The sequence below is a fragment of the Simochromis diagramma genome, unplaced genomic scaffold (assembly GCF_900408965.1).
Source record: "Simochromis diagramma unplaced genomic scaffold, fSimDia1.1 OVJJ01000361.1, whole genome shotgun sequence".
NCBI lineage: Eukaryota > Metazoa > Chordata > Actinopteri > Cichliformes > Cichlidae > Simochromis > Simochromis diagramma.
The window spans coordinates 6,034,400-6,051,123 of record NW_024386860.1 but is presented as its reverse complement, the minus strand read 5'-3'; the positions used below and the strand labels follow the sequence as shown (position 1 = coordinate 6,051,123).

General features: G+C 38.2%; 1 protein-coding gene and 3 non-coding genes across 4 annotated transcripts; 1 reads left to right on the top strand and 3 right to left on the bottom strand.

The window, feature by feature from the left end:
- Positions 1-8,057: 8,057 nt before the first annotated feature.
- LOC120732464 (triosephosphate isomerase B-like) lies at positions 8,058-13,346 on the top strand. The gene is made up of 7 exons (XM_040030084.1): positions 8,058-8,245; positions 11,277-11,400; positions 12,095-12,179; positions 12,298-12,430; positions 12,649-12,734; positions 12,814-12,901; positions 12,978-13,346. Exons 1-7 carry the CDS (start codon positions 8,137-8,139, stop codon positions 13,094-13,096), a joined length of 744 nt encoding a protein of 247 aa, XP_039886018.1. The 5' UTR covers positions 8,058-8,136; the 3' UTR covers positions 13,097-13,346.
- Positions 13,347-14,504: 1,158 nt separating this feature from the next.
- Positions 14,505-14,560, bottom strand: LOC120733191. The gene has a single exon (XR_005695760.1). It is a non-coding gene; the product is annotated as a U7 small nuclear RNA (small nuclear RNA).
- A 979-nt stretch (positions 14,561-15,539) lies between these two features.
- LOC120733184 lies at positions 15,540-15,595 on the bottom strand. Its single transcript, XR_005695754.1, has one exon. It is a non-coding gene; the product is annotated as a U7 small nuclear RNA (small nuclear RNA).
- A 516-nt stretch (positions 15,596-16,111) lies between these two features.
- Positions 16,112-16,167, bottom strand: LOC120733190. Its single transcript, XR_005695759.1, has one exon. It is a non-coding gene; the product is annotated as a U7 small nuclear RNA (small nuclear RNA).
- Positions 16,168-16,724: the final 557 nt, after the last annotated feature.

Genomic DNA, 16,724 nt, shown 5'->3' with positions numbered 1-16,724 from the left:
TAAAAGCCCTGACTGTAGAAAACAGATGATACACGGTGGTGTAAGTGTGCCCCCATGTGGCGAAATAAAGAAACAACATTTAGAGATGCTCCCTGAACAAGAACATCAAAAAGTCATTTTAACTAGCCTTATAATTTATATTGGAGTTTACTTAGTTAAACATTAAAAATGCCCCTTTTTGTTTATTTCAACAGTCTCAAGTGCAGACAAGTGTTACGGAAATCTGAAATAAATCAATCTACACAAACAAGCTGTCTTTCTGAGATTTTAAGTCAAACAACTATACCGAGTGCAGGAGATGTCCACGTGGCATTTGACAAAAAGTAATAACAAGCATGGAATAATTTATAGGAATACGTTATCTCCCCACCACGGTCACAGAATACAATCAGGACATAACATGCAAAAGATAACTTGTAAAGATGAGTGTATCTTGTAATAGAGAATTATATTTAGACAAAAACATGATACCACGGAGCCTTTCATTCAGCTATATCAACACAGAGATGAATGTCAGGAGTGATTTGTAACAGCAGCAAGATTGAAAGGGAAAGTTTACGTGTTGGTGGTGAGACCTGCTATGGTGTGTGTTTTTTGTATAGTACCACTAACAAAAAAATACAGGAGGCAGAAGTGGATGTGACCAACTGAAAGAACAATATAATGTTGTATTGTATTTTCTTTACTTTGCTCCTTTATTTTAAACTACTTTGACTATTTACTGAGCTCATTCTTTCAATTCTTATTTTGTGTTTTTTTTTTCTTTTTGGGGGGAACATTTTATTTTGCTGGCTCGAGCTTCATATTTATTCTGCTTATTGGAGCACAGCTTAAACTACGGCTTTTGTAACAACTTGTCATACTAATGACGATCAGCAAATTTTGCTAATGTAAGTTTTTTTTAGTACACTGCATTTTCAACAAACAACAACGTGAACAAAAGAAATTTTCATTTGGTAATTAAATATTGTGGGTATATGTCATTTAAAAAACAACAACAACGACAACAACATTAAAATGTACTCCATAAATAACATTAGAAATCCTTGAAAAATAAACTATGTAAGTATAATGCAAATGAGTTTGAAGGGGACTTGACTACCCACCAATCACAACGCTTCTATACTAAGCCGTTATTAGGAGGTGGGGCTTGGCAGATCGGCTATTCATCCAGAAAATGTGATATTTTCTGTTTTACCTTTGCCTGTAACGCAAATTGAAAGCAGTACTCTAGAATCTAAATTTGTAATATCAGCTTTAAAGCCCCTGTTTTACTCCAGTTATTGGGGGTTTCTCTTTATGAGACACCTTCTAGAAAATGTCTAAGCGCAAAGATTCCTGACATGAACCCGGACCCCATCGGTACTAGCACACTAGGCACAGGCACTGTTGTCATGGTGTCATCCTGTAACTTTCAAAACCGATGTCAGAATAATAAACATAGCCTACATGTAAAATATACAGCAGTATAATATGTCTTCATATACATCCAGAGATATTCACACAAATCTCTTAAAGCCATCCGTTGGGGCTGTAATCAGTAGATTAAAGCTCCTAAGACAACCAGAACCTCATTTGTCTGTACGCATGCCTATAGAGGGAACAAATTCAGGTAGAAAAACATGAATAAACAACCGATTTCTGCACTCAAATCTGTGCAGAATCCCCCGATATACGCTGAGCAGAATTATTTAAATCATTATTAATTAAAATTAATTCTCTACCAACATAATTAGTTAATTAATTATGTTGGTGAAGGAAACTGGATTACCCAGAGAAAACCCACGCAAGCATGGGAGGAACACAGAAACTCGTCAGGGACCTGGGAGCGACAGAGAGAGGATGGATGCTTTTCACTAGTATTTTATGGTGGCTCAAAATCTGACTGTATTTGTGTGTGTGTGTGTGTGTGTGTAATTCCATAAATTTTGAGTCCCAAACCATGACACAGCCCCTACTTTGTTCTACCGATGGCTTACTGTTGCACCTCTCTCCTTACATGCTCCATAAATATTGACAATAATTTGAACAAAATTATCATGAAAAACATAAACAAAGTAAATATGCTAACAAGTCACATGTTAAAAGTTAAGGCCAACATGTGACCCACCTGCCAAACTTTAATACAAAAGCAGTAAATTTAGTTGAGCTTAATGAGTAATATCACAAGCTAACCACCTCCTATTATAGTTTTAAGTCTCTTTTTATATAACTTAATACATTTTCTTAGATATGTAGCTGTACATAATTGTGAGTAATTTCAAACTGAATTTCTGTTATTACTGGGGCCCACCTGCAGTCCCACTATGGACCACGAGGGGGCTTCAGCCAACACTGGACTAGAGTGCTGTTAACACCAGTGAATGAGAGGACAAATAGGACCATTTGCTCAGATTTTACGCACTGCCACGTCATTTATTTTCCATTTATTGCATTGTTGCTCAAGCAAGTTTCAGCATTAACAAAATATATACGCATCGATAAATCAATCATTACAGCCAAATAAGTGAGTAAGACTGAACCTTTTGTTCCAGGCCAGTTTGAAATCCATGTTTTATTTATATAAGCCTGGAAAAAATGAAGGCTGGATTTTTTGTTTCCGAGCCAGACAGAGTGTGTTTCATGTTGACGAGCCTGCGATGAAGTCAGAGACTGTGTTTCATGTTGCCAAGTTGGCCCAAATGAATTTGAATTTTGTGTTTTGCTGATTCAGACACTGATCCTTGTTTTTAACTTATGAAATCAGAGTTGTTTTGTTGCTCCTTTAACATAAAGTGAGGCTTATTTAGTGCCTCACTCTGAACCTGCTCATAGTGTACCACAGTCTCAACTTCTTCACAATGTGAATCTGAATCTGCTCCTTATGTGCCTCAAAGTGAAACTCCTCATTATGTGCCTCAAAGTGAAATGGCTCACTGTGTCCCTCAGAGTGAAACTCCTTCCGAAATAGCTGTGCTAGAGACTGGTTAGCTTCCCTAAACTAACCTCTTCAAAGACCGCTCGAAGCAACAGTCTGGAGGCTGTTCCTTTGCAGTTGACCAGTTTGATCTTCTAGCTCCCTCCATGGCCCAAGTTGGTAATAGTGGAGATGGCAAAGCACGCTGCATCCGTCCCAGTAGGGTGAAGGTGGCCAGGGCCCAGCTTATCCATAGTTTTCACGTGACATCTAAGCTACTGGGACACGCCTTCTCGGAGGTCAAAAACAGTACTGCAGTCCTTTGCCATCCAGCCATCATTTCAACATCTTCGAGTTATACTTAACCAAAATACCAGATAGTTGCCGTTCTATTGGATGCACGAATCTACGTTTATTTACAACTGCCAGAAAATGTGTAGAGTATGGCACCAACATGTGAGCACACCTCTCCTAACCCTGCCTTACAAACCAGTTGTTACCAATCCCTGCTTCTCCATAGCAACCCATGCTGTCAGTGGTGGCTCATTTAAACTGTAGGAATGATTTACTCTGTCAGCTACTACTATGACACAACAATAATGTGACAAATTAACAGTACAGGAACTTTTCTGGGCCTACGCTGTAAACTTACAGGTTGAGAAAACAGAAGATTTGTTTACACTTGCTATGTTGCACTTATCTTTTCTCTAATGACGAACCTCCCACATGGTGGTATTATTGTCCATACTGTCCATACTTTTAAAGGTTTCATCCTGGCAGCAGTATACGTTGAGGGATTCTCTAGAGGACACATGTAGATATGCCACTGAACAGGAGCTCTGGGAAAGACGTAATCACTTTCAGGGATTTAAATAAAGCTGCCGGGATCACAAGACCCCAAAATTCGTACTTTCTCTTTATATCTCCATTTTTCCTCCATGGATGATCTTGGCTCAAGACAGGTGAAACAAACAACACTCATCCTGCAGTACTACCGAGTGTCCACTGTTGGCCTTTATGTCTCAGTCCCTAAAAGTGTATTTCTTCCTACTTAGCCTTTTTTTTAGTGAATTACTAGTGAATTACTTGAAATTGTTAAACAGACATTAAAGCTACTTTCATTGCACTTCTGCATCCTGAGTTCTGCATTTGGGTCAGCAACCTGACCGTCACACAGCACTACATGATATTAACTGGAAATCATTGCAAAACAATGTCACAAGAACACATGGAACAAAAAATCATTTCCACCATGCAATTACCGAAAGATCTTTTGTCTTTTATATAAGAGATATATTATTTCATGACCTGCCAAGGGACTACAGATGCAAATTAGCTTAAGCCAACTCTGGTACAATGCATTGAATGGCTACATTTATGTTAATATCGTACACGGTCCCTTTTCACATAAAATATAATATCCATCCATCCATACCTTCGCTTCCGCTTATCCTTATCTTAGAGTAGTAGGTAATATTCATGTATAATTTTGTTAATTACAGGCAAGAGTAAAAAAGAGTTCCATATTATAGCATCAGGAGTTTGTTCATTACTTTTATATTTAACTGGCTTCATTGCTGGCGTGTGTGTTTTCGTATTGTCATCAAAGAGAAAGAAGTTGAATGCAAATGGTTTCAGTAAGCAAAGGGAATACCAGCAATCTGTTTCAACACTTGGAGTATAATAATCACCGAAGGATGGCTAGTATCAGCAGATTTCTTCCCACAAGCTGCAGATGTTTGATTTGAGTTTTAAACCGGATGCTTTTCCTAACCTAAACCTAAAGAATGAAGTTGGGTTTTTTTTTTGTTGATTTGAGAATAAAGTCTAAATTAATTTTTGGATGTTGAGTCCAAATAACATCAACCAGGATCCAATATGTTGAGAAAAATTGGAAATGTTAAGATTAAAGTTGTTGTTTCAAGTTAGATTACTGCCAATTAGTACACAGCTGCCCCACCCTCCACAAAATATTTGTATAGATGAGTCAGTGTCATGGGACTTCAGAATTGGTTTTGGTGGCGAGGGATTTTTTTTTCTCTTCCTGCACATAAAAATAGTATATATGTATGAGAACTTCTGTCTGTTCAGGAGGTCAAAAAAAACCCCAACAAACTGGGAAGAAAAGGCCACAGTTGTGCAAAGTTGGCAATGAACAGATGCAATGTCAATTATTACACATGTGCACATTACAGTGGAGGTATGCTGTATCAGAAAAATCAGGTTACAGGTTTCTAAAGGAAGCAGCTGAAACAAGATGAAGAAAACAATGAGAAATAAATTTTTAGCTCACGTTCATGCATGTGCAGCAGGTAAGGCTTCACAATACAGACTTCAAGCACAGACAATGATGCAAAACACACAAAGCAACTCAGTGATTTCTGAAGGGCAGAGGATTATTCTGCAGCAATCAAATGAATCACCTGAACTTAACTCAGCAGAGAATGCTGAAGACAAAACTGGATCCACAAAAAACAGCCTGGCAGAGCATCTTAAAGGAGGAAACCCAACTTTGCTTTTTGCTGATGATAGCGATAATTTGTCCGATTACATGTGAGCCTTTTAAAATTTTTGTTAAATGCCTTGAATTAAAGCTGAACCACTTTCAGCACATAAACATGGTGGGTGATAAATATGAGGACTTTGAAATGATTGTGTCTGCTCAGAAGAAAGAAAAAATTAAGAACACACACAAACTTGGACAATTTACCATAATTGTGCAAGGTGACAGATGCAATATCACTGGTTGCACATTTGTGCAAAAAGGAAGGTGTGTTGTTTCAGAAGAACAGGTTGCAACTGATGATATTTCACAAGAAAACACAAGAATGCATACTGAGAGACGCCCTTGAACTAATGAAGTTGATCTTTTCAACATTTCTGACTTTTTTCCCCAAAAGATCGGACTTTGAGGTCAAGGTCACTGGCATCAGATTTGTTTGAGGTTTTTAGTAAATGTACCTACGGTATGAATTTGAAGTTCCACATCTCTCAAGTTATCATGTTCAAGAGATTTTCAGAAAACCTGATCTCTTACCTTGATCTTGAGGTTTAGGTGACTGAGATTCAAATTCTTCCAGTACTTTTAGTAAATGCACTTATGATATGAATTAGAAAATCCTAGCTGAAATCTTTGTATTCACAAAATTTTCTGACCTTGAGGTCAAGGTCAGGGGTCAAACTCATCCGAGATTTGGTGTCAGTTTGAAAATCACCTCATTCTCAAGTTATTGAAGTCACGAACTTTGGTGTCCATGCTGTCTGCCCGCCTGCCTGGCAGGGTAACAACAATGCCTCGTTAGCCTTTAACGGCTGAGTGATAAAAATTGTTTTTTATTTCTCATTTTGACTATAAAGTTGAAATAACTACTGCCAATTAGTGCACGACTGGCTGCACCCTCTACAAAATACCTTGTGTAGATGAGTCTGAGACATTTTGCTTCAGAATCGTTTTTAGTACCAAGGGATTCATTTTTCTCTTTCTGTACATAAACTGCTGTGTGAGAAATATGAGGCCTATTAAGATCTATTAAGAAAGAAAGAAAAAACACACTCAATCCCAGAAGAGTTGGCTGCAATGGTGCAACGTGAAATTGCCGGCAGTGAATGGATGCAATGTTGATGGTTACATTACTGTGTAGTAAAAATGGAGGTGTGTTGTATAAAAAAATGAGGTTGCAGCTAATGGTATTTTACAAGAATGTACAGAGAAACACATACCGAGAAACCCCCGAGGACTGAGACAGTTCACCCTTATCTCAGCACTTTATTCTCAAAATGAATAAAACACTTCAGTGTTTCTTTTTTAACATGGTCCTAATACTCTAAAACCAGGGTAAGAAGGGCAAGAAAAAAAAACAAACATTAATAACGATCAAGTTAAAATGTTCAACTAATCATCAAAGTGATCTGAGGTCATGTCGCCCAGCTCTACCAAATGCACAGATTCACTCATTTCATGACAAACCACTGATATAATCTATGTAACTTTTAAAGAAAAGTCAGAGCATTATGTCATGTAGATGTGTTTGTATGGTTTTCAGTGGCACTGAAACATATTAATAAGACAAAAGCTGCTGGATGACAATCTTATTGGACACTGGAGGCTGAACTGCTGTGCAGGAGAAAAAGAATAAGACCACAGAGAAGATCCATGGAAATAGTGAAGGAGGGTTGGTCAGGCAGAAGAGGATGATGGAGGCAGATGATTCACTTTGGTGACCCCTAAAAAAAGCAGCTGAAAGAAAACAAAGAGGATTATCATCAAAAAAGACGAAGAAAACAATGAAAAAGAATTTGTATGTGTAGGTTCTCAGTCATCCAGGTCGTGGTAATCTAAGGAGCTTGGAAAGAAAACCGAGTGGACTTCTTTAAGTGTCTTGAAGATGTTTCACCTAGCATTCGAGAAGCTTCTTCAATTCTAAAACCAAATGCTGGAGATTCCCAGGTATTTAAACTCAAGTTCCCAAAAAGTTTATTCTGTTCATCTAAACGTAGCGTTTTCAGCGAGGTTGACTAACAATGACCTCTCGGCCCAATATTAGTCATGTTGGTTTTAGTCGTTATGCAAATGTTATGTTATGAAAACACTAAATCCAGGTGAACAGAATCAGCTCTTTGGGATTTCCTTACCTGGATGATTCAGCATGCATCAAGACCTAGAGGGAGTTGTCCCTTCAGACGGTTGTTGACCAATTATTGAACATGTGCCAGTCCACAGAGACTCCTGCCTGACCTCATGTGTCATTAACATTGCGAACAAGAAGGGGCTCAGAGCAAGGTCAGTGATGTAAGCCCACCCTCACCTTGAAGTCATCTGTCACTCTTGCCTCACCGATTTGTCATTTTCCTCATACAAACTCTTCAACTCTCCTGACTTCCTCAAAGAGTGCCACACATCCTCTCATGGTACCCATTCGTATGCCGTCTCACAATGAAACTCTGAATTTATTAGAAATAAAAGTGAAAATAAATGGAAAATGCTCTCTCATTTGCTATAAAAGACCATTTACCACACGACACATGAGCACATCATAACACAACTCATCTCTTCCTCTAAATAAGGTACAACTACATTTATGGGCATGCCAGGATGAACCAATGGCACTGAGAAAGAGGAGGGGTTAAATCTCTCGCGTTAATAAATATCCCGAGCTGCTCTCTTACCCTAGAAGAGAAGGACCCCGGTTGGCTTTGTAGTGTTTTAATCCTCAGAAAAAAATCCACAAAGATCTGCAAACATGACCAGAAAATTCTTTGTTTGTGGAAACTGGAAGATGAACGGCAGCAAGAAAAGCATCGGGGAGCTCATCCAGACCCTGAACACTGCAAAGCTGGACCCCAATGTCGGTATGTGTCTTCTGATATTATTTCTCCATTTGAAGGTTCACCATTTAGACACTTGTTGCACTATTTTCAGTTAATTTAAGCTTTTCTCCTTGTATTCATGTCACAACTCCATGGTCAAAATTACTCTTTAATTCAAGGGGGAAAAAAATCACAGACACATTTAATGCCAGAAGCATCTGCAAAAGTTCAGGAGTACTTTGAGGTCATTTTAAACCTCATTAAAAATGTGAGGAAAGATGAGGAAAGCTCTGGAGAATTTTTCATCAGTCCAGCCAGCAGCTGTCTGCTGAGGAAACGCAAAGTACACTGAAGTCAGGCTGGTTGTTAAGGTGTTGCTCTTTCATGAGCAGACCACAAGTTTTTAAACAACATTGAATGAATCAGTTATTGAAACCAACAACTGATTCATTCGTTTTGCTCTTCAGAGTTCACTAAAAGTTTTTGTGCTATAAATATACTCACCTTTTAAAACTGGGTTATTTTTTCAAAGAAAAGTGTGTACTATCTTATCATTAACACAATACAAGGAAACAAAGATAAACTACTTATGGTTATTTATCAGATATTTGAAACAACTGATATCAAAGGCTACAACGCTTTACGTGGAAATGATTTATTAAGCGTTAGTCCATGGGCGTTTCTCACTATGCATTCTTGTGAAATATCATTAGCTGCAACTTGAGTCAATGGCACAACACACCTCCACAAACATGTAACGGTCAATATTTCATCAATCCATTGTCAGCTGTTTCACCTTGCACAATTGTGGCCAGCTCTTCCCAGTGAGTGTATATTCAGAAGTTTTCAATCTGTACATACAGTTTTCTGCAGCATCTTGTAGGAAAACTTCCTTTAAGAAAAGCCGCTGAGAGGCTAAGTTGGGCTTTTACTGTGACTCATTCAACAAAGTGGATTCTTCCTTAGATGGATGATGATTTTATTCAAACAAACAGGAAAGAAACCAAACTTTTCATTCCAATCAGTCAGTGATGCATGAGTGATGAGAATAGGATCAACAGAAAATATCTGAGGACTACTCATCCTCTCTCTTTCCATGCCACCTGAGGCGTGACCAGGCAATTAAGGTGAAGCCACACCCATTGTAACAATTACTGTTTGTTGAAGTTGCCCATAGTGACAAATTTGAGTCAAAACAATAATCAGAAATACATATTTTAGCTGCTACATACCTATAACAAGCTGTGTTTATGTGCTAAAAATAAGAAAAAATCCCTGTTTATTAAAACCAGTTCTGTGGTACGATGTCACTAAGTCATCTACACGAGACATTTTGTGTAGACTGAATTTAAAACCTTCGCTTTAAATGAAAAAGTGTTTGTGTAAAAGCAGAAAAGGAAAAGCACTCACTTTTAATATTGTCGTGTGAAAAGCCGAAGACCAGAAATGAACTTTTTAAATAATACCACATCAAAGGTGGAAACTAATAACAATTTATAATGATAATGATGGAACAGCAAACTTCTAAACAAACATCTAAAAGCAAAGACTCCAGTATGAAACCAGCCGCTGACAGTTTTGTGATGGTGTTATCACGTAACATCTAAAATAACATATCTGATTTTTTTTCTATGTGAGATTGAAACCTGTCTGTGATCATCGTCAGTGTTTAGTTGCTCCAATGAAATGCAAATGGGATCCCTGTATCACAGCCTTTACTGAAACTTCTCACACTCACAAACTCATTTAAATTTGACTATTAACTGACTTGAATGAAATCTAAGATATTACAGTAGCGCGTGAAAAAAATCTTCCCAGACATTATCATCCATATTCATTATTCATGTCCTTGTTGACAGGTTTATGATCAAGGTCAACCATAGGGTCAGAAATAATGGCTATTATGCCAGTGTTGCAGTAAGAAGCAATTACTTGACATATATGACATAAAAACATGTTACACTGCCAAAATAAAACTTAACCTGTATACATAGGTCAACACAAATGGGTCTATAGGTCAAACGCTTAACATAACAATTCCCACTTTACTTATAAAAGCACTTTCATTATATTCCAATGTTATAAGCCATAAAAAAAACAAAACAATACACCCCAAAGCAAATGCACAGGCTTCAGTCCCTCTTCACTGTGTACAAGCCTATACTAATGGAGGGAAACTGATAAGAAGAGAAGTCAAGGTCTGGTATGGAGAAGGCACTTCCATGTCACAGGGATGCATGGTATATACTGACTGGTCAGTATTTAAAGACTTAAATGATTTAACTGAAGCAGTATACCCATGTTAAAAAATACTCCAATAAAAGTTGAAGTACAGAAGCAACTTTTTTAGTCAAGTAAAAGTGAAAAAGTACAGGCTCTGAAATGTACTCAAGTAGATTCAGTAGATTTTCTTAGTATGCACGCAGTGATCAGCTGACCTACAGGTCTTTGTGGATTTACACAACTGAATTCAACAAGATGTAAGCATACAAACTACCCAGCATTTTCACACAACATTTGAATAACAGAGTGAGCATAGCTTAGTTTGTTTTGCAGGAATATCAACTATGTGATTAAAATTACAACATCGCATGAAAGCTTTAATTCTGCACTTTATCAAGTGCAACTGAACAATCCTTACCTTCTCCCTCTCCTATCCATCTGTCTTCCTAAATCTTTCTCCATCTCTGAGTGAAGTTAGCTCTCTCTCTTTTCTCTCCCTGTGAAATACAGCAGCTGGTCGTTTAGCCTGCAACACTGTGGGACAAACTGCACACAAACAGTTATTGCAGACCAACGTCAAGAGTGACGTAGTTTAGTTTAGTTTTTCTTCGGCTGCCTTTTCCTAATCAGATGTCAAGAGATGCAGCTTTATGTTGAGCCATCACAACCACATTACTAATGACCACTGTTTCTCTGAAGAACCAAAAGGAAGTGTCAAACTCCAGCTAGTTCACGGTCGTAAATATTGTAATATTTAGTTTTAATATTTACTGTGTTTGTGCCCTGATAAATAAATGAACTACATATCTGTAACCCAAGTATTGTGTTTTCTCTCTCTCTCTTTAAATAGAGGTGGTGTGTGCTGCTCCAGCCATCTATCTGGAACTAACAAGGTCCAAACTGGATCCCAAGTTCAGCGTGGCTGCTCAGAACTGCTACATAGTTCCCAGTGGTGGCTTCACTGGAGAGATCAGGTACACAGTGCACTTTATTCTGCTTAAGATAGAATAAACTCAGTTATTTGGTGCTAGCTATGGGTGCTAAAAGTCTGTATCCAAATTCTGGATCTCAGGAAAAGCAGAGCATCACAGCATGATGTTTCCTTTTATACATTTTAGCTCCATTTACACAAATATAATAACGGTAAATAAACTGGTTCTTATATAGTGCTCTTCTACGCTACCTGAGCACTAAAAGCACTTTATTCACCCACTCATGCAGCACTTTTTCTATGTGAGTGCTTTCTATCGAACATTCACACACATTCTGATTCATCAGAGAGAAACTTGGGGTTAATATCAAGGGTATTAGCAGATTGAAACACCAACCTTTCAATTAGTAGATGACCTGCTCTACCTACAGCCAACCAAGGTATGGGTTAGGACTTAAATACCTTGTGACTCACAATTCAACACTGTATGCATTTATACATGACCACGATGGTGACGGCTAACATGTTCAAATTGAGGCTTCCAAGTGGGACTTTATCATGTTTTGCTCAATCTCTTATCCTTGAAATTCAACCTTGTGAAAATCACTATCCTCACACAGTTAGGACAACCATCCATCACAGTCGAATACAACTAATGACTGGGTCATAATACTGTTTATCAATGAAAAAAAGAAGATAATCAGTTTGTCTTCATGGGAATGCTTCTGGTCTTCCAGCCCTGCAATGATCAAGGACTGTGGTATGGACTGGGTGGTCCTGGGACACTCTACAAGGCGCCACATCTTTGGAGAGAGTAATGAGGTAACTACAGATAATTTTATCCTGTTCATTTAGTTTTTCACCTGCAAATGTAAAGAACTGAATTCCTCAAAACAAGTAAAACACACAAAACATGTTTCATTGCCTCCTGTGCTGTTAGTTCATTGGCCAGAAGGTAGCTCACGCTCAGGAGAACGATCTCGGTGTGATCGTCTGCATCGGAGAGACGCGGGAAGAGAAGGAGAAAGGCATCACAGATCAGGTCATCTTTGCTCAGATGAAAGCCATCGCAGGTATGCAGCTCCTCACGCTGTCACTGGTTTTTTATGTGCACATGAGAGCTGGAATGTTGAATTGTTATAGGCAAGTTTTATCAATTTGGTTCACAATAAAATTCAAAATAAAATGTATTTTTATTGCCACCAAATCACAACAACGGTTGCCTCAAGGCACTTTATACTGTAATGTCAAGACCCTACAATAACATAAAGATCGCATGTCTCTTTAACAGACAACGTAAAGGACTGGAACAAGGTCGTGCTGGCCTATGAGGCTGGGTGGGCCATTGGCACTGGGAACGCTGCCTCTCCTCAACACGTAAATATTACAAATCACTGAATATTTAACATATTGTGTTTACCGTTTCTAACATAATGTCTCCTGTGTGATACATCAGGTGCAGCAGATTCATGCCAAAGTGAGGGAGTGGCTGAAGAACAACGTGTCTGAGGCGGTAGCCAACTCTGTAAGGATCATCTACGGAGGTCAGTGCTGTGCTGGTAGCTGTTTTGCTTTGAGTCCCACGTTGATCTCTTCTCACACATCGCTTCTTCTTCTCAGGTTCAGTGAGAGGTGATACCTGCAGAGAACTTGCCGCCCAGAAGGACATTGATGGTTTCATTGTGGGCAAAGGCTCCCTGAAGCCAGAGTTCATTGACATCATCAACGCCAAGGCATAAAATGTGGACAACTGCAGTGTGATTGGATTAGAGTCCAACTCCATTCAGACGGTTCAGTTCTGCATCCCTCTCTCTCAGCACTTAGTCCTCTTTCCCTTTTTCATTTAAAGTATTTGTGATGATGACATTCCCTCCTTTTCCTTTATTATTTAAAAACATTTTTATTTGATTATATATTTTGTCACAAAGACATGGGATAGGGGTGGAAAGCTGTAAGGAAACATAATAAATATAAATGATTTAAATACTATTTCAGTGTCTTGTCTCATTTTTATATCCTTTCATAACAGTATTCATTTTAGTCTCAGACTGGTTCAGACTAGTTGCCTTGTACCTGACCATTTTCAGAGGAATGCTTTTTTTATTTTTGAAGTTGAAGCTCAGATATAAAAACAGCAGCTAAGTCAAGGAAGGAACCAGTGTTACTGCTAATTTTATCAGCAGTCACATTGTCAATAAACACTACAAATATACATATATTTCTTGGGGGAGTCCTGAGAGCACAGCTAATAATGAGCGACTCATTTTATGAGCTTTGGGTGGGTTTCAAATATAAATGTGAAACATCTAGGGTTGCATAATATACAGTATTATCAATTGTACCTCATATATATACTCATATATATCTCCTTAGGTGTTTATCATATAATCCAATGACTTGTACATGTGAAATGCAACAAAAGGAATAAGGCTAATCATAGTTTATCAGCACTCATGAGTGTTAGATAAGGTAAACATGCAGATTAGATGTTATATGGGAACTATAGCACAGTTTGCAAAGATTTTACAGTGTACAAAACATGTAGGTGTGGAAGGAAATGAGTGCAGTTTATCGGTGAACAGGAAATCAGACTATGCATGCACTGCAGTGAACCTGAATATGCAAAATGTATTGCTACAGTGTCAGGCTTGTTGCACTTTGGAATACAGACCTCGCTCAAACCGTGTTGGTTAACAGAAATATTAATAAAATAACACTTTTTATAAGTAAATGTGGATTCATCGGTAGGAAAGGGAATTATTAAGGAACTGAAGATTGCTTTTACTTTGGAAGGTCTTCTTGGAGACACGGTGTTCCAAACATATGGCCATATGGCACTCCAGTGCAGTAAGTGGTGGTGGTGCACATAAACCAAGAGGGAGAAGAAGAAGAAGAAGAAGAAGAAGGGAGCAGTTAAAGGTTAGGATGCCAACACTATCCTGACACAGTGACAAAATCATATTATTGTGTAACAGTTTTCCTGTTTCTTGATTTGATTTTCTTGATATAAGTTGAATTAAGATTTTAAAGCTGCCAAGCAGCCAGAAAAGAAAAAGACCACAAAGAAGATTCACAGATGTAAAGAAGGAGGACATACAGGAACATGTGAACAAGAAAAGAAACAACTTTGCTTTACACAGAGATGGGGGGGGCTTCTCTTTATGAGAAACCTTCTAGATAACTTTCTAAGAGCTAAGAATCCTGTTCTCAACCTACCCATTGTAATCACTACAACACCAGGCACAGACACTGTTGTTATGGTGGTATAAAGCGCCACTGACTTCCACCAATCATGAAGTAGTCACGCAGGGGGTGGGACTTGTATCACTATGGCCAATCAAACGACAGGCACAGATCACTTGTACACAGAAGTGATTTTCAACTTGCTGGCCAGAAGGACATTGATGGTTTCATTGTGGGCAAAGCCTCCCCGAAGCCAGTATTTATCAGCATAATCAACGCCGAGGCCAATGCGAGCAGTTTAGAGTTCGAGTCCATTCAGATGGTCCAGTTCTTCATCCCCAGCTCTCAACACTTAGTCCTCTTCCCCTTTTTTATTCAAAATATTTGTGTGAAGATGTCATTCCCTTCTTTTCCTTTATTATTATTATTTATTTATTTTTTTTACTTGGTTATATTTTGTCCCAAAGAAAAGGGACAGGAGTGGAAAGCTGTAAGGAAACAAAATAAATTTAAAATGGTTTAGAGACTATTTCTGTGTCTTGTCTCATTTTTATAACCTTTTATAAGAGTTGTAATTTCATTACTACTGTAATTTTAGTCTCACACTAAAATGTAACTAGAATAGTTGCTTCAGGACCTTGGACCTGATCATTTTCAGGTTTTTGAAGCCTCTTTAACACTGGCCTACAACATTAAACAGTGACATTAAACAGATCACGTAGTTTTACGAGAGCAGTCAGATAAGAGTTAGGCTCACATTATAGATTTTATTCCTGCAGGGCTACTGAAGAATACGCATGTTCACTTTAAGCTTTCAGTGAAGTGTGTTATTTTATCGATATTTTTTGCAGCGTTGTCCAGCAAAAAATAAGTGTAATCCAAAATGAAATTAAAGTGTAAGAGGAACTAGTTATAGGACTCGGCAATAACTCTACAGGTACCTTTAAACTGTTATTTATGAAAGAACAGACGCCAAATCAGTTTTCTTTAAACACGTAAGAGGGCTTCTCTTTATGAGAAACCTGCTAGACAAATATCAAAGAGCAAAGATTCCTGTCGCTAAGTTGAAATCTATTGGTACTAGGACGTCAGGCACAGACACTGTTGTTATGGTGGTATAAAGCGCCAGTGACTTTCACCAATCACGAAGTCGTCTCGAAGTGGGTGGGACTTGTATCACTATGGCCAATCAAAAGGCGGGTGGTTTCTACTCACAGGCACAGATCACTCGTACACAAAGGGGATTTTAAACAGTGACATTAAACAGTCTTAAAAATCACGTAGTTTTACGAGAGCAGTCAGATAAGAGTTCAAGAGCTAAGAGGCTCACAATATAGATTTTATTCCACCAGAGCTACCGAAGAACGCATATGTTTACCTTGTTTTGCATATTTTTGTGTGTTATTTTATTAATACTATTTGTTGGACAACGATGTTTGAGCTCGTCTGTATTTTATAAGTGTAACACAAATTGAAATTGGAGTGTAAGAGTAAAATAGGCCCTGGACGCTGTAAGAACTCATCTACTTACCTATGAATGGACTAACAAAGCTTATTTTAAACACATGAGTGGGGGCTTCTCTTTATGAGAAACCTACTAGACAAATATCTAAGAGCAAAGATTCCTAACACGAAACTGAGCCCTATCGGTACTAGAACACCAGGCACCGACACTGTTGTTACGGTGTGATTCTGTAGGTGCAAATACGATGTCAGAAATAATGGAAATATTTAAAAACATTCATTTATAATATATTTAAATACATGTACAGCCAATGTATCAACTGAAACCCTTTGAAAGTTATACTTTAAAAGTATAATAAGGGCATTCTTAGCGCAGTGCATGCCGGATATGCAAATACTTTAAAACTGGCCCGAGTGTTCACCAATCACAACGTTTTTTGAACAAGCCGTCAATGAGTGGGTGGGCGGGATTGGTGTCGTCACAGCCAATCAAATGGTTGACCGTCATGACTGAGTAACAGAAGCGAGATACTTATGATTGAAAAAAATAAGGTACCGTAGGTCTGATCATTTAGAGGATTCAGGTGAAATAAAGGCTAATACTATTCATATCAATGCTGAAATTTGATCGAAACAAGACTACTTAAATGTAATAACTGCCTCTTTCGGATGCTCCCTTTAGATGTCGCTAAAGCGTACCATCTGCATTCATCTCACCGT